General features: G+C 38.5%; 6 protein-coding genes and 1 long non-coding RNA gene across 14 annotated transcripts in view; 2 read left to right on the top strand and 5 right to left on the bottom strand.

Moving 5' to 3' along the window:
- Positions 1-581, bottom strand: part of LOC149932353 (dual specificity tyrosine-phosphorylation-regulated kinase 1A-like) — a 101,194-nt gene extending 100,613 nt beyond the window's left edge. Inside the window, exon 1 of one of the 2 annotated variants that reach the window (XM_090156866.1) lies at positions 398-581. The gene's annotated coding sequence lies outside the window, so the exon portion shown is untranslated. Of the gene's footprint in view, positions 1-210; positions 316-397 lie in introns of those variants that run through there. The other variant, XM_090156867.1, reaches the window with a different exon arrangement.
- Positions 582-655: 74 nt separating this feature from the next.
- On the bottom strand, positions 656-2,514 carry Fib (rRNA 2'-O-methyltransferase fibrillarin). Its single transcript, XM_090155242.1, has 7 exons — positions 2,383-2,514; positions 1,881-2,123; positions 1,661-1,806; positions 1,427-1,597; positions 1,235-1,367; positions 1,056-1,168; positions 656-987 (listed from the first exon to the last, which is right to left on the bottom strand). Exons 1-7 carry the CDS (start codon positions 2,393-2,395, stop codon positions 817-819), a joined length of 990 nt encoding a protein of 329 aa, XP_090011368.1. The 5' UTR covers positions 2,396-2,514; the 3' UTR covers positions 656-816.
- A 145-nt stretch (positions 2,515-2,659) lies between these two features.
- Positions 2,660-5,054, top strand: LOC149932351 (transforming growth factor beta regulator 1). Its single transcript, XM_090156162.1, has 7 exons — positions 2,660-2,941; positions 3,447-3,517; positions 3,581-3,732; positions 3,787-4,073; positions 4,141-4,238; positions 4,522-4,763; positions 4,909-5,054. The coding sequence occupies exons 1-7, from the start codon at positions 2,744-2,746 to the stop codon at positions 4,986-4,988; spliced, it is 1,128 nt and encodes a 375-aa protein (XP_090012288.1). The 5' UTR covers positions 2,660-2,743; the 3' UTR covers positions 4,989-5,054.
- Positions 5,055-5,064: 10 nt separating this feature from the next.
- Positions 5,065-8,699, bottom strand: LOC149932350 (mitochondrial import receptor subunit TOM70-like). Of its 2 annotated transcripts, XM_090156160.1 has the most exons (12): positions 8,529-8,699; positions 8,222-8,465; positions 7,989-8,165; positions 7,799-7,925; positions 7,634-7,743; positions 7,400-7,530; positions 7,133-7,337; positions 6,076-6,210; positions 5,789-6,013; positions 5,632-5,729; positions 5,444-5,566; positions 5,065-5,383 (listed from the first exon to the last, which is right to left on the bottom strand). In XM_090156160.1, exons 2-12 carry the CDS (start codon positions 8,432-8,434, stop codon positions 5,218-5,220), a joined length of 1,710 nt encoding a protein of 569 aa, XP_090012286.1. In that variant the 5' UTR covers positions 8,435-8,465; positions 8,529-8,699; the 3' UTR covers positions 5,065-5,217. The 2 variants fall into 2 exon arrangements, with proteins under 2 accessions (XP_090012286.1, XP_090012287.1); XM_090156161.1 differs by having other exon boundaries at positions 8,222-8,699.
- Positions 8,700-8,865: 166 nt separating this feature from the next.
- Positions 8,866-14,996, bottom strand: LOC149932349 (prenylated Rab acceptor protein 1). Of its 3 annotated transcripts, none has more exons than XM_090156165.1 (6): positions 14,939-14,996; positions 9,823-9,938; positions 9,554-9,763; positions 9,371-9,468; positions 9,216-9,317; positions 8,866-9,144 (listed from the first exon to the last, which is right to left on the bottom strand). In XM_090156165.1, exons 2-6 carry the CDS (start codon positions 9,924-9,926, stop codon positions 9,047-9,049), a joined length of 612 nt encoding a protein of 203 aa, XP_090012291.1. In that variant the 5' UTR covers positions 9,927-9,938; positions 14,939-14,996; the 3' UTR covers positions 8,866-9,046. The 3 variants fall into 3 exon arrangements, with proteins under 3 accessions (XP_090012291.1, XP_090012289.1, XP_090012290.1); XM_090156163.1 differs by lacking the exon at positions 14,939-14,996 and adding an exon at positions 10,088-10,237; XM_090156164.1 differs by lacking the exon at positions 14,939-14,996 and adding an exon at positions 10,000-10,081.
- On the top strand, positions 14,682-15,827 carry LOC149932348 (uncharacterized). Of its 2 annotated transcripts, XR_016472876.1 has the most exons (4): positions 14,682-15,075; positions 15,282-15,444; positions 15,499-15,625; positions 15,700-15,827. It is a non-coding gene; the product is annotated as an uncharacterized LOC149932348 (long non-coding RNA). The 2 variants fall into 2 exon arrangements; XR_016472877.1 differs by lacking the exon at positions 15,282-15,444 and having other exon boundaries at positions 14,702-15,075.
- On the bottom strand, positions 15,809-24,910 carry LOC149932347 (8.6 kDa transglutaminase substrate-like). Of its 3 annotated transcripts, XM_090156166.1 has the most exons (6): positions 24,813-24,888; positions 24,633-24,735; positions 23,961-24,019; positions 17,399-17,429; positions 17,217-17,334; positions 15,809-16,073 (listed from the first exon to the last, which is right to left on the bottom strand). In XM_090156166.1, exons 2-6 carry the CDS (start codon positions 24,671-24,673, stop codon positions 15,897-15,899), a joined length of 426 nt encoding a protein of 141 aa, XP_090012292.1. In that variant the 5' UTR covers positions 24,674-24,735; positions 24,813-24,888; the 3' UTR covers positions 15,809-15,896. The 3 variants fall into 3 exon arrangements, with proteins under 3 accessions (XP_090012292.1, XP_090012295.1, XP_090012293.1); XM_090156169.1 differs by lacking the exons at positions 23,961-24,019; positions 24,633-24,735 and having other exon boundaries at positions 17,399-17,598; positions 24,813-24,910; XM_090156167.1 differs by lacking the exons at positions 23,961-24,019; positions 24,813-24,888 and having other exon boundaries at positions 17,399-17,598; positions 24,633-24,795.
- Positions 24,911-24,968: the final 58 nt, after the last annotated feature.

Raw genomic sequence — 24,968 nt, 5'->3', positions numbered from 1 at the left:
AGGAATTTAGCATAACACCTAACTGCGTCATCGTTCTTTATGGCAAGGCAATATTCTTTTTGCGTCGTCAAGATGTAACCCGCAACTAGCCTAGGCCTAAAGCGCATCACATGGTGGCATGGAACTGTTATGTTTTATTAAACCCAAAACCGTTTGGTCATTTAGTAAATCTACCAAGTCAATGCCAAGCATTTAGAAATTATAACTTACGTTACTCGGCGAGCAAACGATCAAAAATATGTCATACCAAATAAATTTGTAAAAGACATTTATAGAATTAAGGTAAACTGGCGCGTTGTCGGTTCAAAAGGCTATTCACGCGGCTCGCGCCATCAATGGCCGTTTTCCTCCCGCCAAAAATACTGCATTGTAAAATTTCAAAAAACCCGATACGTACCTTCAGCTGAGAGTTGGCTAACGAAAATCCTTTGTACTGGCCTAATTTCCGAAACGAGAGAACTAAATCGATTTGTAACAATATATTTAACACATGTTTTTCGCAATTTTAAGACGATTAGCCGATACTAGCGTCGAATATACACAAAAATTCTATAACTTGAGTCAGCACGACGTCAAGCGAACAACAACACGATCCGCCATTTTGTCGCGTAAATGGCGCCACTAGCGCTCTCTTCATGCAAAATGGAGAACTAAATAGTTTCAAAATAAATTTTATTACACTGGTATATTAAAACGAAATGGTCGTTTTTATTACAATGATAATTATTTTACAATGGTTTCATCATAAAACATTAAATGAATTTATCATAAAATTTTTTTTATGAATAAAATTAAAAAAATGCAGACTATGAGAAATTATTCTGATTTTTTTCCAGTTGCTCGATATATACCAACTACAACTGCGTGATCTCGTTCGTAGGGTTCTAACGTAATCTGTTCCTGAGGTTTTAGCTTTTCCGATTGTAGTTTCTTCACCTCACCGGCAAATACAGCTTCTGGTTCAGCAGTGGAATCAATGCAGTTGGCCTAAAATTTAAATCGTTTATAAAATTACAATACAAGAAATTAACTATAATGTACACGTGACTTTCTACCTTAATGGATATAACAAAATGACCACCATTTTTAAGGAAACTATGGGCATTTATGGCAACAATTCGAGCTTGATCAGGCTGAGCAACATCAGCAAAAATTGTGTCAACCATTCCTGCAAGAATGAATATTGATTTAAGATCAAGCATTATAATATTTCGAAAAACTCAAGAAAACTCACCAACAAGCATTCTATATTTGTGAGGATGCCTCGCATCTTCAATAATAGGAATAATGTTAGTGCGCTTCTGAGCCACTCCTATTAGATCTCTGCCTGATCTGTGTGAAAACTCTACAGCATAAACTAAACCTTCCTACAAAAATGGGGGAAAATAAAAACCTATTTCATTATAAATATCACTATACAACTTACTGGTCCAACCACATCCGCAACATGTGACACAGTGGTTCCTGATGCTGCACCTAAATAAAGCACTTTGGATCCAGGAGGCATGTGTATTTTATCAACACCACCTAAAATAGCAGCGGCTAATTTTGACCTAAATGGATTCCACACACGGTATTCCACTTTTCCATTTTCATCCTAAGGACACAAATGTTTTTTTTTTTTATTTGTAAATCAATTTATAATTGATTAATTTATTACTTCTACTGCTATCCTCTTCTCCCCATAAACAGATTCTCCAGTAAGCAAATTTTTTGTAACCAGTGAATCTTCTTTTCCTCTAGCAATAAATACTCCTTCGTGTCTATGCGGTTCCACTACAACTTTCCTTCCTCCTCTAAAGCCACCTTCGCCATAAAATTAATAAATGTAGATTTTGCCACACTGTACAATCTCAAGACCTTAAAGTTCATTTACTTACCACGACCACCACCACCACCTCGTCCTCTAGGTCCTCCTCTTCCTCGACCACCCCTGTCTCCACCCCTTCCACCTCGAAATCCACCACGACCCCTATCGCCACCTCCTCTGCCACGGAATCCACCTCCTTCACCATCTCTTCCACCTCGAAATCCACCACGAAAGCCCCCACCTCCTCTATCTCCACCTCCTCTGTCTCCGCCACGGCCACCCCTGAAGCCTCCTCTGCCTCGAGGTGTAAAACCTGAGAAAAAAGTAAAATTATTAAACATTACATTCTATATAATAAGGGATAGTATGCTTCACAGTTAGTTTGGAGAAGCGTTAGTATAAGATTACGCTATTGAAAGCTGAAGCTTCAAATTAATCTAAACTCTAATACTTTTCATAGTTAGTTAGGCTTTTTCTCTTAACTAGGACCAAGGGTTGGTCAAAACAAGTTAAAATTTAATAATTTAAAGAATGATTCTGATAAATAAAAAAATACAAATTTCGTTTCTTACCTGGTCTTCCCATTTTACTTTACTATACTTAAGATAAAAGTTTTTTTAATTATTTTACGAGCAATTTAAAGAAAGGCATAAACTATTAACCACGTGGAGACTGAAGACAACATGAACAAGACGCTAGAAGCAAGACCACTTTGGTAAAAATTTAAACCGCCAGGGGATACAAGCTAGCCAATCAAAATCAAGATTTTAATCATCCTTGTTTCTAATTGGACACTTACTTTTCAAAATCCACCAGTGAACATCCCGTTAGTGTTAAATATTTAACGTGTTTATCCATCCATAGTTTATCGCTGGCTAAATTATTGTAATTTTTAAAATAAGTTTTTGTATATAACTTTAAACCTAAATAGTTATGATAACGTCTTCTGGAACGGTTCTTTCCGCGCATTTTGCTGGTTTTCCCATACATCCTGATTCAGATGGTGATAGCAGCCATTCAATGGTTTTCAGTGGGTCCAGCTCGGATTCACCACATCTCGATCATTTATTGAATATGAGATATAAACAAAAATGGAAAAGGCTTAAAAAAATTGTTAAAACTGCCATTTTTGTACGTGCTATTGATATTTAACGTTGGTAGTATTCTACGTTTGCTCTTAATTTTTAGACATAACTGTAGGGCACAAATCTACATCTTAGCTAATGTTTAGCCAAATGGAACTAGAAAAATAAGTTACGCACAATGGAAAACACTATTTATTTAACATATGCTCAATAAGCCTCTAAAAATGAGGACAGACTTTTGTGTGAGCATGCAAGTTGAGTTAGAGACGCGAAGACTAATAAAATACAAATTTTATTTTATTATGATTTTGAGGGAAATCCATGTCACGCATAAGGGAAGATACAAGTAGAAGTTTTATTCCTGGCTTTGTAGTTAAGAAATTAATCATTGGGTTAGAGGGCTAAAAGACAATTCTCCTCAGGGTGGGTTATCTCTGAGGCTACCACCTTCATTTTTTAAGGCTATATATGGATGCGATATTTTTGATCTTACGTTGAGGATACACTTGTTAATGCATGTTAATGTTATAATTTAGTCTATTTTATGATAGGAAAATGCTGCATTGTGTGACGAAGTTGCACTTGTGCAAGAAAAAATTTTAATAACCAAAGAAGAGAGGAGGTATAAAGCCATCACTAAAATTAACATACTTCAGTGAATGAAATTTAATTGAAGTTTTTTTAGATTCTTGTTGAAAAAGTTATTGAACTTTGAAGGTGTAAAAGAGGTTGTTCCTATTAAGAACACAAGCAATTCCTTGGGATCTACCTCCAGCTCTATTGAAAATAATGAGCCAAAAAAGAAAAAGCCTCTAAAGAAGAAATCCAAAGATTTAGGTACAATTACTTACTATACATTGTCAGACATCAGTTCATGAAACTATTTTTCAGATGAACACATAAAAACCAAAAGCAAACGTAAAAAATCTTCAACTGAAAAGAAATTAGTTCCTCCAATACCTTTAGATACTTCAGGACGACCAATATTTCCTATTTTATTGGGAACTATTCGAATTCACAGCTTAGGAGAAATTGTATACGATCGTCCAGGTTTTTTTACTGAAGAATCCATGTTCCCCGTTGGTTTTTGTAGCTCTCGTTTTTTTGTCAGTTTTAAATGTCCAAGCCAATGTGTCCTTTATACATGTACAGTCATGGATCAGTTAGGGAATCCCAGGGTAAAAAGACATTTTAAAATTCCTAATATTATCTGGGTCCAATTATATCCGCCCTTTTTTTTTTCAGTTTGAAATAATGGCAGAGGATGACCCCGATAATCCTCTTATTGGAAACTCTGCGACGGATTGTCATTCCCAGTTACTGACTTTAGTCAATAAAGCTTGGTAATTTTATTTTGTCCCCAAAGATCTTTAATTGTTAATTGAATTTAATAGTTATTTCTATAAGATATAAAGTGTAATATGTTGCTCTTATGTCACGTGGCAGAGCTTTATTAGTATTTTCTTCACCTGCACAATTTGTACGCGCACTAGAAAAACTTGTATTCCTCGAGACTAGCGCATGCTCGTAATTCTGTAAAAGTAAGAGACAGTGACGTAAGAGCCATATTAAAACCAAAAGGCCACATTACTTTATAAAAAGAACTATTAATTGTTTTTTTTTCAGTGGTCGAGAAGTTGTACCCTCTGAAGGGAAAGGCACAGAATTCTTTGGATTTTATCATCCAGTTGTACGCAACTTGATCCAAAGTTGCCCTGGTGCCCGTAAATGTATTGGTTACCGATGGGTCAAATTTGAAGTGAATAAAACTGCGCCACTTGTTACTGAAATTGTGGCTCAGGTAGAAGTGAAGCCAACAATTTGTTTTGCTACCTATCAACAGCTTTTGGTTAGCCCACAATCTCAAGGTAGGCTGGTATTGAGCAAAAGCATACATTGGTCAAAACTTAAAACTAGGCATGTACGAGTACTCGAAACTTCGCTTAAAAATAAGCCTTGAAGCATTTTTCATACTCAAACATGCCTACTTAAAACAATTTCTTTTCTCCACAGATTCCAAACCTTCTGTAAAATCTTCCACAGCTGAACCAGCTTCACCTGAAGAGAGCTTAGAAACCAACAAAAGCAATTAAGGAAAACTCATTGTGGATAGTGAATTTTTAATTTTCTTTTCAAAATAAAAAGTGATGTAAATAGTTTTTAACAACATTTATTATTTTAAATATGGTGTGGGATATAAAGCCTATGCACTAAGATTTTAGGCCATATTTAACGGGCTTTTTCTCTATCCCCGCTTCATACCAATGAATTAATATTCATTAATTAGAATTTAAAAAGTATAGTTATTATTTTTAACACATTCTACTCATTGGCCGCATTATAACCTATCTGTATTCCAAGTCTTTCAACTACTTTTGTTTGAGCCTCTGCCGCATCGTGCAGACTGAATAAATGAGCCAACTCATTTTCAGTTTGCGCTAAGCCAATAGCTTTCTTGAAAAGTTCCAAGCCCCTCTGCAACTGACCCCTAAAAAGTCAAAAGCTTTTTAAGTATTAACCACAGTATAACTTCCTTAGAATCACTTGCCTTTGAACTTCTATGGACCCTAATGTTTCGTAAGCAAATTGACATTTTTCATCTAACTCTATAGCTTTGTTTAATAATTTTACAGCTCCTTCTATATCTTGTTTCCATTGTAGCCATAATATTCTAAAAGGAAGTGAAATATTAGCAATTATCTTATTAAAATATTTTACCCAATATGATATGATTACCCTCGATGAACATAGACGTTTGGATCCGTTGGATCAAGTTCGCCAGCTTTTAAGAAAAATTCCTCAGCTTTTTCAAATTCTTCTCTTTCTGAAAGAACCTTTAAAACAGACTCCATGAGTACTTTGTTAAAATTTATAATATTCTAGTATTAATAACCTGGGCATAAAGGAAATAAGACTCTGAACATTTAGGAAATTTCTTTTGGGTCTCTTCAAAGCCTTTTAGGGCCTCGTCTCTCTGTTTATTGTCATTATATCGCATTCCACATCGATACTGAATGAAACATTTTTGAGCTACAGCTGAAGGAAAGTCTGGGTTAAGAGCTGAACTCTTCTCCATGTCTCTCAAAGTTTCATCAACCCGGTCAAGGAGTAAGTAAACCTAAGAGAAAAGGTACAACAATAAACAAGGCTGCCCATGATGTGGCAAAAGGTCATTTTTACCTGCCCCCTGTGTAGATAAATATCAGCATTATTAGGATCAATTTCTATTGCATTGTTAAAAAATTCCAAAGCTTCGTCCATCTGATCGGAATGTACTTTAAGAGTTCCCACCTTAATTAAGGCATTAACTCTAACCTAATTATATAAATATAAAAATCAACCTTCACATTATATAACAAAACAGTAGGGGTGTGCGAGTACTTGCTTAAATTGAGTACTCTGTGTAGAGTACTTGGTTCAAAACTCTAAGCTTTGTCCAGATACTCTTTTAACTTTTGAGTTCCAAATTTGTCCAAGGTTAAACTCGATAAAAATTCGTTAAGCAGTTTACGTATTACAAAGTTTCAGGGCTATGCCAGCACTCGTTTAAACTGATTACTGGAATAGAGTTCGAGTACTCTGATCAAAAAATGGAAAAACTTCTTGAGCTTTCTTTCTTCTTATAGAGTTTCAAAAATATTACGTCATAACTCTCCACCAATTAGGGCTCATAAAAAAACATTGGACGTCATACTTTATCTGCTACTGGTTTTTCATTGGATCATGTAACAGATGTCAAATTGTCATGTGTCGTTTTAAGTTTTACTTTTGGTTTCAGTTAAAATACTATGCGAACTCCACCGATTGTCATTTCTTCCAGTGGCGGCCTAAGGGGGGGGGCGGTCCGCCCGGGTACCAGGGCAGTAGGGGGTGCCATTGGAGAAGCTCGAGGGGGGGCTCGAGGCGGGGGGTGCAAATCAGAATGATTAAACTTGAAGAAGACGGACCCGTGAAAACTTCTGCACGGTCCTGGGAGGGGTGTCACAAAACAATGCCGCCGCCCCGGGGACCCAGCCTTCTTAAGCCGCCACTGATTTCTTCATTTCTGATTAATTTCGTTAGAAAATAAAAGTTAATATTTCTTCTTCCAACTTGTCAACTTTAACTTAATAATTAGTGTTACAAGTAAGCAATCGTGGATGAAGTGATTTAACTTATTTTAATGGAAACTCGTTAGAATTTTAAAACTCATTAAGGGCTCGAAGCACACCCCTACAAAACAGATGATATAGCTTACTTTAACATCAACACTATCAAGTGCCAACAATTTTTCCAAAACTTCTAAAGCAGTCTCAATTTGCCCTTGTAAAAGCATAAATGTTCCTTTAACCAAAAGGGCTTCTGCCATATCTGGTCCTTCCCTATCTATTTCTGCAGCGCATGCTCCAATTACTTCATCAAACAATTCTTCGCTTATTAAATGTAGCACCAATCGATAACCACTATTGAGGCAAAAAAAATTAATGTGCTTTTAAAACTGATTTAATAATAAAATAATTCTAACCTTAAATCGGAGGGATTTTGAGTCTTTCCTTTTTCCTTGTACTTTTCTACTGCTTTCATGACTGGATCTTCGCTGAATGAAATGAAAAAATTCTTCACAAAATGTTTTGATGGCAATGACAATTTCTTATTCTGAAACAAGTTTAATGCATTTTTCCATAATTTTTATAGAGTTAATCCTAAAAACATTCTCTCTTTATACGGCCTCCCAAAACAATTTGGATTAAAATATTACTTTAATAGCTTCTTTCGCTTTTGTTTTTCCTTGATTCTTTAAAACTCTATCAGTCATTTCTAAAGAAGCTGGGTTTTGGAAACCTTCTAAAATGCATGCTGCGGTGATATCTAAGAATATTAATTTGTCAGCAATTTAATGATACACAAAATTTAATTGATGAACCTTCTAGGCACTTTTGCAATTCATTCACAGCTTCATATGCCTTTGCTCTCCTGGAAAGTGCTTTTGTGTATTTTTGGTTTAGTTCAATGGCATTTGTGCAGTCTCTAATGACTTCTGTGAAATTTTTCTGGAAAGTGAAAAAAAAAATTATATTGAAAGTTTCAAAATCTTTACATAAATGGCAACACACCAAATTTTCGTGGGCAGCAGCTCGGTTCTGGTAAAACGTTGATAGATCTTCTTTTTTGTCAGAAGGGCATACAGCTATTGCTTCAGTGTAACATTCAATCGCTTTGTCAAATTTAGCAGCCCGAAATAGTTTATTTCCTTTGTTTTTGTAAGCTTTTGCTTGATGGTAAGGGTCATCCTGTACATAAATAAATAATTAAGAAACATGAAAGGTACTCATTGCAAATGGCATACTGATAGCTCTTCCTTATTTGACGCTTTACTACCACCATCAGATTTCACTGATATATCATTCGAAGATCCGTATGTTTTACCGTCTATATCCACATTTGTCTTGGGTTTCGATTTTTTAAAATATAAATACGTCAAACCTATAGCCACAGGAGCCCCAACTGCTAACGCTATTTGCCACTTCGGCCAGGAATTACTACTTGAAGTAGATCGCATAGTGATTGTGACAGCTGACTAGGTCTATTAACTTTAAAAGCAATTTCAAAATTAAAACTTTTGAAAGCGGTATAGTATTTTACAACAATTATACCTAAATCTTTTTACGATATTTTTTGAAAAACTTTCGCGAAGATGGCAACTAACCGGAATCTATCCCACATCTACTTAAGCCTAAATTTCCATCACGAGGACACGCGATGACCCCTAAATTTCGGTTTCCGCTGATAGCACCACCGCCCCAGTACACTGCTAAGTTTGTAGAGGCGCTGGAAACAGCCTAAAATAAAGCGCGTCTATTGGTCACGGCGATCCCCCACGAAAAGCGCCTTCTAACGGATGAACCTCTAATTACTTTTTGTAACTTGCCCTTCTCCCTCCCTAAGTAATTTTAGGATAAATAAACTTCAAATAAACATTTTTTGAGGCAAATAATAACGTTATTTTATCAAATATATATACACTCGTAACGCAGTACCATAAACAAACGCTATATTAATAATATAACTTAAAATTCTCAAACTAAATATTTAAATATACACACAGGAGTTAACCCTGTACAACAATAAGTGTTAAGATAATTTCAAATGTTTAAAAAAAACTAAAACACTGTTAGACTGGTTCCATTTGCAATTCAAAAAAGTCCTCTTCAGCACTAGGCTCAGAGGCATGAAGTGTTGCGTGAAGCATTATTATGAAAAATGAAACTCCTAGTATTAAAATTTTAGTTTAGTTTAAGAATCCTATAGGCTGGAAAATTTGTCATGAAATTTAAAACTACCTAACACCCAAAATACCGCGGAGCCAGCTCCTGATAGATAAAATAAAGGGAAGGAAACCAAAGCTACTATGGCATACTGCTGACCCAGGCTAAACTGATGACCTAGGAAAAAAATAATTCTTAACTGAAAAAATAAAAATAAAACTAAAAAATACCAAGGATTTTCAGTTTCCCTTGATCATTTTTGAGCTTCATAATGTAACAAGCCCCAATTGATGCAAATATTGCAACTATCAATAATGGAGAAGTCAATCTATAGTTTCAAGAAAAGTAAACATTTTAAAAGAACAATGAGCCTGGTGTCTTTGTAAAAATGTATACAGTGGAGATCAACTTACATACAATAGACCAAAAGACCAAGAAAAACAAATAAATAGTTGCTCTGAAAATGTTCCACATTTCTCATAACCCTTTTAGTGCAATGGGCAAAGGAAACAGGAACTCTGAACTTTTTTGTATCAAAGAAAGTTAACCAAGGACGAATATTTTGCCGACGGGAGCGTATCCATTCCCTAGTTGCTGGATTTGGCATTACTAAAGGCATTATCCTTTAAAGCAAAATAAATGTTACTTAAACACTCTGAAAAGTAATCTTAAAGAAACATACCCTTTTTTGCCAGGAGGGCTTTGGTCAGCCAGTGTAGTTAATTCACCAGAAAGATCAATACCTGGATTATCATTCCCATCTTTTATTTCTACTTTTGAATCCATTAATTATCGTTTCTATCAAATGTTATTAAAATTATTATTAATAAAAAAATTACGACTAAAAGGTTTAGCGCACTCGTCTCCTTGACCAAGGATTATTCTATGTGATGATTATGAACAATGGCCAGGGGAAATTAATAACAAATATGATAAAAAACAATTACCAATAATATTATGTTTTAATTATTTTGCTTTTCACTATATTTTCATCATGTATTAAAAATAAACTAAAATCTAAAATTTAGTATAATAACTTCGCGTCGTGGCAAGATTTGTTTTGACAGTTTTCTAAGCGTCGACTGCTAAAATCAATACAGAGACTCTGTAGAGTGTAGACTGTATCATAGAAATCTCATAGGTAACTAGAATGCTGCCGCCTACGGCCGAGCTTGACGCCAGTTCGCCTTGAACCTTCAGCCAATGAGAGGCCGTAGAGTGGTTCCGCCAAGGAGGACAATAATCCTCCTTGGTTCCGTTACTATAGCGGGAGATAATTGACGTCATTCTCTCCGGTGACATTAAATTCTTGGCAGAACCACTCTTTGAGCTCTGATTGGCTGAGATCTGGCGTCGTCTGCCACGGCGTTTGGGCCATTTGCCAGTTACACGGTAGCATTCTAGTTACCTATGAGATTTCTATGGACTGTATAGTGTAGAAGCTGAAAATAATTATCCACTGAGAGATAAATCAGAGAATTCTCACTTCTCAAAATCTTGACAGGAATTTTCAATCTATTGACAAGAGTGACTTCACAATCGAATAGGATCTAGTTCTTCCATAGTAATCGGAGAAATAACAAAAACGATTTTTATAATATTTCAGTGTGAGCCGATTAGAACCGTAGCGTCTGGGCTTTTAGATGGTTGGCGTACGACAGTAGCGCCATCCCCACCGCGTCTAACTAACAACTATCCAAAAATACCAAAACAAATCAACCAACTATATCCATACTCGTTATTGTGTCCCCCCCCCCCCCAAATAAAATGGCGGTCACTAGCAGCTGCTCGTCGCTCAAGGTTCGTAAAAGAAAAGCTAAACGCGTTTTATTGACACACGAGAAAGCGGTTTTTTTTTAAATTTTAAAACGCGGTTTTTTATTGAAAGTTAAGCAATGGTTCAATATGCTGTAGTATTAAATCTTGTAAGAGCATATGTAACATAATTACTCATAAGTATGTCATTAACGGTTTGTTTCCCAGATATTGCGTCATCCGTACCGTACGTAATATTTGACGTCATCGAATCTCAAATGCCGATTATGCCGTCGCGCAATTGGGAGAGTTTCGTTTGGGCGACTGCTCATTTGGCCGACCACAAAATACACGTTACGCCGACTGTCCATTCGGCCAAATGGACTGCTCATTTGGCCGACTGCTCATTTAGCCGACTGCTCATTTGTCCGACTGCTCATTTGTCCGACTGCTCATTCGTCCGACTGCTCATTTGGCCGACTGCTCATTTAGCTGACTGCTCATATATCCGACTGCTCATTTACCCGACTGCTCATTTAGCCGACTGATCATCTAGCTGACTGCTCATTTAGCCGACTGCTCATTTAGCCGACTACTCATTTGGCCGACTACTCATTTGGCCGACTGCTCATTTGGCGGTTGAAAGATACTAGGCGCGTTTATAGCTAGGTACTGTCCTCTTGGTCGCGTTTTAGAAGGCCCAGCTTGGTTATAAAGAACGGGGCTGGGGAGGAGCCGGTCCGGCCCCCAGCGCTCGAGCGAAGTGAGTGCGCGGCGCCGTCAGGCGCCAATACTTTGAATACATTGCCCGTTCTATAAGTCAACCTAACACTAAAGACAAAGTATAGGACAGGCTATAGTATAACAGTCGGTCAAATGAGCCGTTCATCTGACCGACTGAGCTATCGGCCAAATTAGCAGTCGGTCCAATGAGCAGTCGGTCCACAGGCCCCTCTTTCCCACTGGGCACTCTAGGCACGTGCCCAGGGCCATGCGATCGATAGGCGCCCCCTAGTTCCTGCCAGGTCATCAAACGATAACCGATATTTATTACCGAAAAACATATTTATTTCGAAAAAATATATTCTAACAAAATAGTGCTCTGTCACGGTCATAGGGGCCCCATTATCCTAATGTGCCCAGGGCCTCCAATAGGTTAAAGACAGCCCTGTCGGTCCAATGAGTAGTCGGCCAAATGAGTAGTCGGTCCAATGAGCAGTCGGCCAAATGAGTAGTCAGCCCAATGAGTAGTCGGCCATATGGTCCGCTCATTTGTCCGAATGAAACGGCGACCAAATGAGCTGTCGGCCAAATGGGCATTCGGACATATGAGCAGTCGGTCAAATGAGGAGTCGGCCAAATGCACCCCACCCGCGCAATTAGCTCTACGTCTGATAAACCGACGGCCATTATTTTATTAAACAAACTAGTTTGAACAACCAAGGCTTAGGAGCTAAAATGAACTACAATATACTGTCAACTTCTGCTAATGCAATTAATATGCAAATTAATGAAGTTTTTGGAGACTCAGGCTGTATAATAAATTTGCATTGTCAAATGAAAGAAGCAGGTTTATTGGAAAAAATAGTTGAAATTCAGGTTGAGCTTTTCTGGGGCATCTACAAGGTTGGAGTCATTGCAGATTCTTTGGAGGCTAGGCCTAACTCTTCTAGGCTAACGCTGTTGGAATATCCCACTTCGACGACTAGTTCTATTTTCGGAAAGCTATCACTGAACAGAACCGTGTTGGTCATTTTCCCCAACGTTTTCTTTTTCTAAACTACTCATTATTTAACTTCAACCGCACAAACCGAGCAAGCTTATGAATTTCAACAAAGCTACTTTGGGCTGACTAAAATTCCCACACCAAAAATTTAGAGGTTTTCCATTGGCTTAAATACATATGTTAGTAGCCAATAGTGTGACTCGCAAAATTACTGGGATGAATAAAAAGGTTAAAATCTAACGTAGTCCACCTTTTTTACTGGTTCGTGGTTGAAACAATCCGCTAGTGAAGATTTTTGAATGAATAAAGGTACAGTAGCATACTTATGAGTAATTATAATATGTTACATATGGTAAGAGTAATAGGCGCTTAAATAAAAAATCTTCGTGGAAACTCCAAGAAGTAATATATCCGAGAGCCAGGACCTGCAAGTTACTGTTTACAGAGTGCTTGTTGAAATAATGGAAACTTTTCACCTGTAAACAAAACGTGGTGTTTTTGTCAAGTATTAAAAAGTCGAAAAAAGCTACCCTGTTAAAAGGAAACACTTGATAGAGGTATCTATAGTCGTGCTGCCGCTGCTCGTGGTATGCGCGCTCTTTATTTATTACGGCGTTCCTTTTCGCATTTCAGTGTTAAGTCGTTTACAATATTGTACAATGTATATATTCGCCCTCATCTCGAATACTGCTCGAGTATTTGGTCGCCCCATCTAGTCAAAGATATTGAGCATATCGAGAGAGTACAAAAAAAGCCAGGAAATTGGTTAATGGCATGCGTACTCTTTCTTATGAAGAGCGCCTGAAACGCTTAAATTTAATGTCCCTTAAGGACCGGCGTGCAAGAAATGATCTCATTGAGACGTTCAAAATTATTCATGGTCTCTACAATGTCCAATATAACGAGTTTTTTTATGTCAAATGGTCTGGGCGCAAAGCCCCCACAATTGTCAAAAAGCGCTGCAAATGTTTTTCACTCAACGGGTTGTAAATGATTGGAATCAGCTCGCGACAATTGTGAAGGTTAAATCCTCAGCCTCAGCGTTCAAGACCCGCCTTAATAAGTTTTGTGGCTGGTAAATAAATAAATAAACAAAAATGTTTATATATATATACATATATATATACATATATATATATATATATCTATCTATATAATCTTCTATCTGCTGTATATACTTTCCTATCTGCTGTATACCCATATTGTATGTCACTTTCCTTCATATTGTTTTCTCTTGTTTGTATATTTCGTGTTTCAGGGCTCAAAAAGTGTATTTCACTTTCTTTTCCTGACTAATAAAATTATTATTATATACAATTGGAATGTCTAAGGTTCCATTGCATTGGGACGGTGATACGAAAGCGCGTCGAGAAAAAGGCGGGGCTTGCCTTAACTACGTCAAGTGTAAGACGTAACACGACATTTCAAATTCATTGGATCGAGGTTTGACGCGAAAAGAATGCGTCGTCATGGTAACAAATAGGCGATCTTCCCGCGCAAAAAAAGGCTTATAAAATGACGGATTTGAAGACCTCAATTTGTTATCGTATTTCATATTTTGAAGTAATTATTATGTTCTTCGCGAAAGAAGTTTAGTGATACCTAATTTCAGGTATTTGTATGGTTATAATAATAATAACCATGACTAGGCTTAATGACGAGTTTTCGTCGAATTAGGGTAGCGAGGCGCGAGTTTTTCTCGTGAGTTTTCCCGCTTTAAGACACGCCCGTTTCTACGAGCTTCATCACGGCCGTAAAAATCTTCCCTAGACATTCCAAGTGTATACCTATATAGTTTCCTGATTATAATATATATCTATCATTGTATTTGCGACGAAAACGAGTCTAGGTGGCGTAACGGCGCTACCTTCTCCGAGGTAGCGACTAGCAACTATGATCTAGCGTCTGCCCATGGCCATGGTCTGCTACAGCCAAATTAAAAAGTCATAAGAACGTTTTTTTTTAAATAAACTTATCAAAAGATGTAAAAATTATATTATAATGCAAGTATCATTATTTTTAAAGTCATTTTACGAATAACGATGAGGAAAAACTAATAGCGTCTGCTTTAGCCGCTACCTATCTAGGTTTCAATTGAAAACCAAAGGGGGCGTTGCGATAGTTTTCGGTCGTGAATATTATTGTTAAAAATTATTCAATAATATACTTAAGTATCAAAGGCCTAGCCATTAGTGGCGTAGACAAGGGGTGGGTTTACGTTTCCAAACCCCCTCGCCTTGGTTGTAACTTTGGCTGTAATAAAATGTCACCCTATTCTCGACCCCTCTCAGTTATTTTACATAGTTTGAACCCCTACCTTGAAGGATTTCTAGCTACGCCGCTGCTAGCCATAGAACAGATTTACGGCTAGCCGCCATCAAGTGAACAAACCATTCGCAGTAGTGACACGTTTTAGCAGATTCTCACGGATTGTGGAGAATTATCCCGATGAACGTAAGTGGAGAGTCTCTTCTTAGCTTCTTGGCGTACATCATAACGATGTCACAAACGAATAATTTCATTAATTAAGAAAATTATTATATACTTACTTATATTATTACTTATTTAAATTATCAAAAAAATTACTATTTACCAAAATAATGACAAAATTTAGAAATGACAATTGGCCTAGTTCAATGCTCCCGAAATTAATTCCGCAGCTGCGCGTATCAAACATCTGACGTCAGCCTTCCATTCCGTCAACTTAAATCCATTGACTCACAACATTCGAAATCGCGAACTGCGTTATATTATAAATATGTCCTCCTCGAAGGTAGAATTCGCAATATGTATAATACTATTCTTCAACGTCTTGATGCTATTGTAAGTTTCCATTGTATAGTTTGATTTGCTATAGCTTAAGCCATTTATTTTAAGGCACGCAACAAGTGATCCGGCATGCCGTCTCTTGACTTATGATAACTGTGACCAGCGTGGTGAACAGCCCAAATGTATGTGTGGAAGTTACGGAGTTCGTTGTGATATTTGCGAAAAATGTTACAAGGTATTCTTAAATTTTGTACATCCGTCTCATAAAATGTATATTAAATTTCGCATAAAATATTAAATCATTGGTAGTGCAAAGACGAAATTTGCGGAGACACTGACATGTGCCAATTAGGGAGGAAAATATCCGAATGTAAATATGGCACTATTTGCGGGAAACGTTAATTAAATCAAAATAAAATCACAAACAAATTCTTTTATTATTGATTTTTTTTTATTATGAAATTTACAAAACTTGCGAAATCATAAGCTTATTACTTATGAAATGTCTACTCATTTTCTTGGTTTTCTTCGGAACTATCTTCCTCTGAATTGGATGTTGCGGGGCAAATTCCGTTTCTACCCGCCATCATGGTTTCAGGAACAGTCATACCATCTGGTGGAATGCATGGATTATCGTCCATGCACCTTTCGCCAGCAAAATAATTGCATTCCTCCCCGGGGCACTATAAAAGTGATAAAAACCTCAGTATAAAAAAACAAATGCAGATAAGCTTCGTATACGCGTTTTAAGCGGACATATTGGATCTAGGAGGATGTATATATACTCCTAGATTGGGTTCTCTCCGAAGGGTCGGAAATTCGTAAAAAGTGAAATCACTTTGAAAATAACAAAATCTGCATGAGAAATCAGTTCTAAAAGTAGGGTCAATGCATAATAGTGCGTAATGCGTAACTATTGATAGAATATTTAATTTTATGACATTTTTTCTTTGGGTTGGTTCGATTGCTCCGACAGTCGACGCGTGTCTCATTGGGTTATCGTCTGAGAAAGATTATAAAAAATTTCATATGACTTTATTTCATAATTTCCCCGAAAAACTGCTTTTAAAAACATAGCGTTTGTCATAGTCGAAATTGCTTTCAGGGGCTGCTGATCACTCCACGTGTTATAATAATATGTATACAAGCTATCCTTAATGAGTACGTAATCTGCATACTTCGTATAGTCTTACTGCGCGTACTCTTCACGTTATCTAAGCGTACTGAGGCAAACTTTGTGATCCGCCCCTTACATAATTTAAGGGGGAAGAATACGGTAAAAGCATCTTTTTCGTTCAAGCTGAACGTTTATGTTTTCACAATTACATAATTGAATTATATTTTTCTTATTAGGCTGAACCTTCCTCTAGTGCTTAAAATAATTTTGATAATTCTAATATTAATAGTTAACGAGATATAAGGTCCTAACTAAAGGGTAGTTTTAGCTCCGGGGGTCCGAATTAAAACGTAATAACTTAATTACTTTTAAATTTAAGATTTTCAAAATTATTTTAAGCACTAAACAAGAGGCTGTCCTACACTTAAATATTAATTTTATAAGTTAAAATACAAAATTAAAAGAGTTCAGCTTGAAATAGCACGAAAGTAGACAATGGCCACTGTAGTCTTCCCCCTTAAGATCCTAAGCGAAATTGTTTTATATACGAGTGGTAGTTCAGAACAATTTCGGAGAAATTCAAAGAAAAAGGCATTAGACCACCTGCTAACTCTCAAAATCAACATAAAAACCGGATATCAGTGCCAAAATCATACTTTAATTCTTCGGTTCTATATATAGCCCAGTAAATAATAAATAAGTAGCTCACTTTGAAACAGCGGTCGCAGCAATTACATTCGTCCTTGTAACTACCACATTCGCAAGATTTATCTAAACACTGTTCTGGGTCACATCCGTCACATTTCATAGGGCTGGTACTCAGTGTCCTGTAAAAATGCATTATTTCAATTTCGCGAAAGGTTATCTTAATCGTGTACAACGGGTACTTACCCATACACGCATACGATCAAAATAGCGGACACTAAAAGTAATTTCATTTTAGAAATGAATTGAAGATTAACTGGATAGCGAGCAACAGGGACTTTCGACACGAAACGTTCAATAGGCTAGAAGCGAATGCAGCTGTTGGATTTTTATATCTGGGGTAGCTTTCCGAAGTTAGTCTTGGCTAGATAAGTGAAATAATCAGCCTAGGAAACGGATGTTTAAATTTTCTTTAATTATTATTTCAAATCCTTTTAGAAAACAATATGACAGCTAGGAGCAACAAACACAAGGAGAACGCAGCTAGCCTTTAAACACGCTTACGAAGGGTTGTGTACGAATTTCATTGGACGAGCGTCACGAGCCTTTACGCTGAACGTTTTACGGGCGGGGGGGAAGAAAATTTCCGAATTTTCCCCTTCCGACGGCAGCAGGCGCTAAAGCGTCTAGCCAATGAAAAACGTACACAAGAAAATGCACGACTTTTGACGGGTTGCGTTCTCCTTGTGTGGGGTGCAGTGTTTGTTGCTCCTAGATGACAGCAACGCGTGGAAAAACCCTGTGATTTCATAATGAGATTTGCTACCGGATTTTTCTGTTTTGAGAGATAAGGGAAAGCGACAACACACGTGTAAAATGGGATTTACAGTAACCCTTGTAATTCAACTGAAAAGCGTTGATAGGCGCTGGATTTTCCGCAGGATACAACCCGTTTTCAAAGGGTTATGAGACTTCCGTCTTACACACAAAACAGATCCGTACAGAAATGTTTGAGAAGTGGTAGGGGGCAACACAACTAAAAACCATGGGCATAAATGGGCAAAGACTTTTTTGTCTTTGTATATTTTTAGATTGATTTAAGGTTATAACTAACACAAAAGTAACAAACATAACTTCATAAAAACTAATATTAATAAAAAAACTTAATACATAACTCAGATCATCAAATTATTGGAAGTATCCAGTTTATTTATTTTATTAAAATGTGAGCTTTTGAACCGGCTTAAGAATACATCTGTAAATTCCAATTTACCGATGGCTTAATTGGAAAGGAACTAAGTTCTGTGTTTTAAATGTAATAAATATGTTAGTCATATCATGAATGTATTAATTTCAACTATGACCACTTAAAAGGAGTATATCTTTATCCTAATTTAGGGGGGAAAGTTTTCCATTCCTCCCAGGCGCGTAAGATAAGAACTCATAGGAATGTTTTTGGGATAGTAAATAAGAATTTTTTACCACGAATTTTGTTACTGAATGCGGATCAAGTCGATATTTAATAGATAGTTAGGGAAAACTACAAGAAGAAAATATATTTCAAAATATAGCACGTTTATGACTTAACTATTTACGTAATCATTGAGATATAGTTAATTAACTACTTACGATGCTTTTGTTTAAAAATATAACGGGGAAATCAGTAGGGTTATGACCTTAAACCCAAATATACAAGTAGATTTCTAGTATAAAGTATAGGTCATTAACAGCGTGCTATAGAGGTTTTTTTTTTTATTCAAGGAAGAAAGGGCTGATTGAGTCTGAGAAGACCGCGAGCCCGGCGAAACACCATCTGATTAATCAGGGCGAGATATGTGTAACGGCCACGCCAACGGGGGGATACGTGGGGACATCAGATTGTTGTATTTATATACCCCGTGCACCGCCAAAGCATTACAGGGGTTACTCATCATCTGTCCCGGCCGAGCCGTCGACCTGTATACAAAGATAGGAAATGCTTCCTAAATCACATACACACAACGGTATACACCCGTATACCTGCATCTCCTACTCACGACTCACTCGTGAGTTCGTCAAAATTCACAACGATATAACGCATTACGCGTTCAAGATCGCTGATCGTTTCGTTATCCAGATTGTGGAGACCATTCTCGCAGATTGGTCTCCTTAACAAATGGTTCGTTCTAGGACAATTACGAACATAGTGCTCTGAGTCTGCTTCCAGAGCACCGCATATGCATTTGGGCGATGCAATATGACCCAAGTTGAACAGGTAGAGTGGGAACTTACCATGTCCACTTAGGATTTGCGTCAAATAGTAATTCGTGTTGAAGCTACCATTGACCTTAGGAAAGTACCTCTTAGTTACCTTTCCCTTCTCACTCTCATCCCATGACTCCTGCCACCTTTGAGTCGTCACCTCATTGAGCCACCTTTTAATCACCAACTTAGTTGGCTTCATCTCCTTCTCCTCGGGAAGATCGGTTGCTGATTTTGCAAGAAAGTCAGCCCTTTCATTCCCTACACACCCAGTGTGCGACTTTATCCAAGTAAAGTTGACTTGAGTCTCCATCCGTTTTAACACCTTACGGATATCATGGCATAAACCATGATTGTTTTTATGATTGCTTAATGCGTTAATAGCAAAAAGACAATCTGTAAAAACCGTTGCACCATCACCAGGACGTTGACCATGCGTCCTTAACCAGCAAATACCCTCGTGTATTGCTAACAGCTCAAGAGAAAACGCATCCACCTTACCATTAATGCGAGTGACCTCATTGTACACTTCCACACCATCTCTGTACACAGCAAATGCCACTCCGGCACCCCGACCGGATAACGAACCGTCAGTAAACACCTCTATCCCATTGCCATTGGGTAGTTGCTCTGTGATGTTTATACTGCTACTGACCGCTGGGTGGTCCTCCCATGGGTCGCCTGGGTAGAGGTAGTTACCACCACGTAACTCCACCCCACAATGCTTACTGTCTTCCCTAAAAGAAAAGGACCTGAACACAGCAGCTTCCTGACTCACCACCAGGTCTAACGGTTGAATACCAGCAAGGATCCGCAGCGCATCGCTCGAGACAGTCCGGTAAGCACAAGTAATACGAAGGGCCGCAATTCTCTGAATTGAGCTCAACTTCCTCACCATCACACTATTTTGCGTGCTCTTCCACCAAGCACCGCAAGCGTAAGCCACTACTCTCACAATACACCCATTGTAGATAGTCCTTAACGCTTTATGGTCGAGGCCCCACTCAACCTTTGCAAAACAAGCAATGCTTTGCACCAGCTTCGTCACCCGGACACTTACTTCCTCGAGATGAGGAAGAAAGGTAAGCTTGCTGTCGATGGTGACACCGACAACTTTCAACTTGTCAACATTTGCAATGTTGACGGCTCCCATCTTATAGATTGGGAGCCTTTTCATTATGGATTTTGCGGCGAAGGTGATAGCCGCCGACTTTTTAATGGAAAAACTCAGCTTATAGACTTGGCTCCACTTAGTCAATTTATCCACGATCACCTTACCCGTGGTTTCGAGAGCACGCCTGGACGTGCCCCAAAATAATGACTGCAAGTCATCCGCGAAGGCTTGGATTAGAGAATCCTCTGGATACTCAATCCTCAGTGCGCTATCCATAACCACATTGAATAGCAGAGGTCCACTGCATGAACCCTGAGGGCAGCCGCGGGTCAGTACTCTCCGTACACAGGTACTACCTGCCCTCACCACTGCAACTCTATCCTTTAGATAGTTAACATATGTCTCATATATGTTCTTCGGACACTTAAAGTTCCTTAAACCGTGTAGGATTCCTGGAATCCACACATTGTCAAAAGCACCCTCGATATCTAGAGATATCAGACTGGTGTGACAATTATTTTCTTTGTTATCCCTGATTTGGTTCACCATATTGGTTAGACAGTGAGTCGTGGATCGACTATGTCTAAACCCAAATTGCTTATCGCTAAGCAATTTGTTGCTGTGGAGAAAGTAATACAACCTTCTTGACAACAGCTTATCAAGCACCTTCCCTACCACCGGAAGAAGCGAGATTGGCCTGTAGGCCTTAGCGTCCTGCCTGTCTCTGCCTTCTTTATAAAGAAAAACTAACTTAGCAACCTTCCAAAGTTTTGGGAAGTATCCCATACTGAGGCAAGTGTTGAAAAGCCTGACAAACAACGCTGGGCAAGCTAAGAAAAATATCTTGAAGAGCTCGATGGTGATACCATCCTCACCAGGAGCCTTGCCCTTCTTAAAAGAGTTGATAGTCTCCAAGACCTCATCACTCGTAAATGGCTCATCATTCTGACTCATGAAGTCTTCGTGCAATGACTCCCTTATTGTCGTATGAACCTCCTCATCATCATTTAAGGAGTCCTCTTTAAAAAGAGTATCCATCAGAGTAGACCACGTCTCCTCAATACCTGAGGTCAAAGAACCATTTGGTTTCTTGATGCAATTTAATGCATTCTTACATTTGACCTTCTTTGTGGCCAACTTATAGGGTAGGGAGAAAGGATCCTCCCTTGAAACCCTAGTGCAGAAATCCTGCCAGGACTTAAGCTTTGAGTCCGCTATAAGTGCTTTATAGCTTTTTGACTCACGACGGTACTCGACCTTTAGCGCCTCCCGGGCTGCATGGTCCCTGGTTCTTTGGAACCTCCTCCTGAGCGTTCGTAACTCCTTCCTCTTCTCACTGAGTTCGCTCGTCCACCAGGGAGTGGACTTGTACCCCTTATTCTTACGCAACCTTGAACATTCTTTCGAACGCTCAATAATGAGATTATTAATCTCCACCGCGCATGCCTCGACCTCAACCTCATTGTTGAGTGGAGACTCCATCAACCTCTCCAAGTCAGGCACGATAATATCTTGTAACCTTTCAAGATCGATATCCTTGACACGAATTGCATTCGAATCATTCTCCAGGACAAGATCACCAATTTCAAAGAAAATGTATTTGTGATCACTGCATGTTTCCTCGTTGCTGACACGCCATTCAATTACTCTACTCGCAATTGCCATACTGGATACCGTAAGATCCACCCAACTCTTACCATTAACGGTCCAGAACGTCGGGCCACTACCCGGATCGTTCTCGACATTCAAATCAAACGAGTTGAACAAGTCGATTAACAACCTACCCCTCTCATCGTGATGCTTTGATCCCCAAAGCGCGTGATGGGCGTTAAAGTCACCACACAAGATAACCTTTTTTCCACTCTGTACTTCCAATTGATTCGCAATCTTATCGATATGGAATTCAATGTCATCATTTGGTGGTATGTAAATAGAGAACAGGCATAAGCTTAGATTCCCCAAAAGCACGTCCACCACAACCATGTGAGAGTCTTCGTAGAGCACGATCACTTGTGCCTGAGGGTTGAAGACAGCTACAGCTGCCTTTGGATTGTCCTGGGAACATACGATCCTTGTTCCCATGGGTAAACCTATTACCCGACCGTTAATTGCATATGGTTCCTGTAGTAAGGCAATGTCTATAGAGCCTTCCTGGCAAGACTGCCTAAGCGCAGAGGTTGCAGTTTTGCCCTTGCCTAAATTGACCTGCAGACAGCTTAGCTTCCTACTCACCTCCATAGTTGGTTCTACTCTTTAGAAACTCCAACTCCTTCTTATACACAGGACACTGGCCATCCAGGGCTGAATGCGCAGTGTTGTGTTTGGTATTCTTGTCCCTATTACTCAGGGCACAGTTTCTGCAAGTTTTAAGATCACTCTTACAATCCTTGTAGCTGTGATCCTCTGAGCATAGGGAACAATACCTTCTATTCTCAATGCACCCACCTTCTATGTGTCCAATCTTCATGCACTTAAAGCATCTTGGAAGATACACATAACTTTTGACTCCAACCACAGAGTAGCCCAAATTGAGCTTCTTTTTCGCCTTCCACGAATTAAGCACGTGGGGACAGGGGTGGGGACACCCGTGGCGGAAGTATTCCGGCCACCCGTTGGGGAATTGGTAGTCGTCCTCACACGACCATCCACAAACTCTGCCTCCCGGACGCCTGGGATTACAGGAGTGAGCCACTACTCCCGGCGTGCTATAGAGGTTTTATCTGGAAATCATCCTACTATTTCACCGTAGCGCCTCGTGTGGATTTTTGAGTAAGCTTAGTGCACGCTACCAAACACGTAGGGTTATACTCCCTTTACGCCAATCAGGAAACAGGCGTTGGTTGTTGACTCGATCCACAAAACGTTTCCGGGATTGCGAGATTTAACCGGCGAAGAAAATGACTCGTGATTCTTAGATAAATACCTGTACTATTAATATTCTTACCTATTTTCGTTCAATAAAAATGATGTGTATTAAAATTTTAGAAACTAAATTTCGCGCTAACCCTTGGCACTGAAAGCTAGTCAAGTTTCAAAACGTTGCCCTTAAATACAATTTTTGAGCGTCATAATAACTAAGCCCCTCCCATCCTAGCGACTGAGACCAGACTACCTAATGCAGTTCGAAATTTAGTACGGGCAAAAGAGGGTTATACCGCGGGAAAATTCGTCCCAACTTGCAATGTGGCCTAAAAATTCCATTTTTGTGTCTACTTTGAGGATCCGATGCGGGGTGGACAACATAGTTTTTAGGTGGACCGTGTGGGGTGTTGTGCCAGATGGTAGTTTTCACGCTGAGTCGAATGTGACCCACCGCGGGTCGCTTGGACTAATAGTTTCGGAGTTATAACGAAATATTTACTTTTTTCAAAAAGTTCTAAAAATGGCATTTACACATTCAACATTGTCTAAACATTGCTCTCCGGACCACCATAATGTACCCGTTTTACGTACCACTAAGTCCTGAATCGAATGAGACCAGCCGCAAGTCCGTAGGATGAATCGCTTCCAAGCTATAATGGAATTCACATAGAAAATTGACATTTAATCCTCCAACCGTGTCTGAAAAAGTTTATTTTTTAATTTTAACAGTATTGTTAAATGTTTGCTACAAGAATTGATGAAGAGATGTTTAAAAAACAGTCCGGAGCTGTTGCAATCAAACACATATTTATTGAGTGAAAAATTAATAAATATAATGAATGAACATCTCACTAAATAATATATCTTAAATTTTAAATCATCTTCGGTGTCGCACCAATTATGTTCCGCACATATTTATAGTTGAACGCAAATTTAAAAACTATGTTGTCCACCCCGCGTCGCTGCGGACTCATCGGATCCTCTAAGTAAACACCAAAATGGAATTTTTAGGCCACATTGCAAGTTGGGACGAATTTTGCCGCTGCCATGGAGAGCCCTTTTTGGGTTTCTTTTACTAGTACTAATTCATGGTTGAAACGAATACATTCATGGTTCATTGGTTTAAAATAGTTTATTTTATAAAATAAAAAGCAGTCTTGCCCAACTAATTAAAATGTTGCTCCTACGTCACAAGACACAGCTTTATCACGCGCGCTAGAAAAACCTATATTCCTCGCGACTTAAGAATACAAAACTTCATACCTTTGACGATTTGAACTGAGCAGAACGTTGAAGGGATCCATTATATTAGTGGTCAATCTTAGTGAAATATTTGGGAACGGCCTTGCCCCCTACCCCAACACCCCTGACGTAAGATGCGAGCCGTCCAACATTGGTTAGAAATCGTATAAAACGATAATTTTTATAATTAAAAAAACTCACTGGGTATTTGGTGCCCCCGTATACCAGAAATTAGAAATGTCGTATTGTTCACGATTGTTGTCAAGCCTAGATCTACATCTGTGAACCTACATTGTAAGCAATTTCCCCCTTAAAACCGGCTTACGAATTACCTTATCTAAAAGCTGAGATTGTTTC

The sequence above is a fragment of the Leiobunum rupestre genome, chromosome 8 (assembly GCF_980474605.1).
Source record: "Leiobunum rupestre chromosome 8, qqLeiRupe1.1.hap1, whole genome shotgun sequence".
Classification (NCBI taxonomy): domain Eukaryota; kingdom Metazoa; phylum Arthropoda; class Arachnida; order Opiliones; family Sclerosomatidae; genus Leiobunum; species Leiobunum rupestre.
This window is presented reverse-complemented; position numbering and strand designations above follow the sequence as displayed.

Coding starts and splice junctions, on each gene's coding strand:
- LOC149932347 (XM_090156166.1), bottom strand. CDS start 24,673: ATGGATCCCTTCAACGTTCTGCTCAGTTCAAATCGTCAAAG. Junction 17,335..17,398: donor TTGATCGTATGCGTGTATGG/GTAAGTACCCGT, acceptor GCATTTTTACAG/GACACTGAGTACCAGCCCTA. Junction 16,074..17,216: donor GCTGCGACCGCTGTTTCAAA/GTGAGCTACTTA, acceptor TCACTTTTATAG/TGCCCCGGGGAGGAATGCAA.
- LOC149932351 (XM_090156162.1), top strand. CDS start 2,744: ATGATAACGTCTTCTGGAACGGTTCTTTCCGCGCATTTTGCTGGTTTT. Junction 2,942..3,446: donor TTGTTAAAACTGCCATTTTT/GTACGTGCTATT, acceptor ATTTTATGATAG/GAAAATGCTGCATTGTGTGA. Junction 4,239..4,521: donor ACTTTAGTCAATAAAGCTTG/GTAATTTTATTT, acceptor TTTTTTTTTCAG/TGGTCGAGAAGTTGTACCCT.
- LOC149932350 (XM_090156161.1), bottom strand. CDS start 8,434: ATGCGATCTACTTCAAGTAGTAATTCCTGGCCGAAGTGGCAAATAGCG. Junction 7,926..7,988: donor CTGCTGCCCACGAAAATTTG/GTGTGTTGCCAT, acceptor TTCACTTTCCAG/AAAAATTTCACAGAAGTCAT. Junction 6,211..7,132: donor TTGATAGTGTTGATGTTAAA/GTAAGCTATATC, acceptor TTATATAATTAG/GTTAGAGTTAATGCCTTAAT.
- LOC149932349 (XM_090156165.1), bottom strand. CDS start 9,926: ATGGATTCAAAAGTAGAAATAAAAGATGGGAATGATAATCCAGGTATT. Junction 9,469..9,553: donor GGTCTTTTGGTCTATTGTAT/GTAAGTTGATCT, acceptor TTGAAACTATAG/ATTGACTTCTCCATTATTGA. Junction 9,145..9,215: donor CGCGGTATTTTGGGTGTTAG/GTAGTTTTAAAT, acceptor TTTTAATACTAG/GAGTTTCATTTTTCATAATA.
- Fib (XM_090155242.1), bottom strand. Junction 1,807..1,880: donor AGGTGGTGGTGGTGGTCGTG/GTAAGTAAATGA, acceptor TTTATGGCGAAG/GTGGCTTTAGAGGAGGAAGG. Junction 988..1,055: donor ATTTTGTTATATCCATTAAG/GTAGAAAGTCAC, acceptor TTTAAATTTTAG/GCCAACTGCATTGATTCCAC.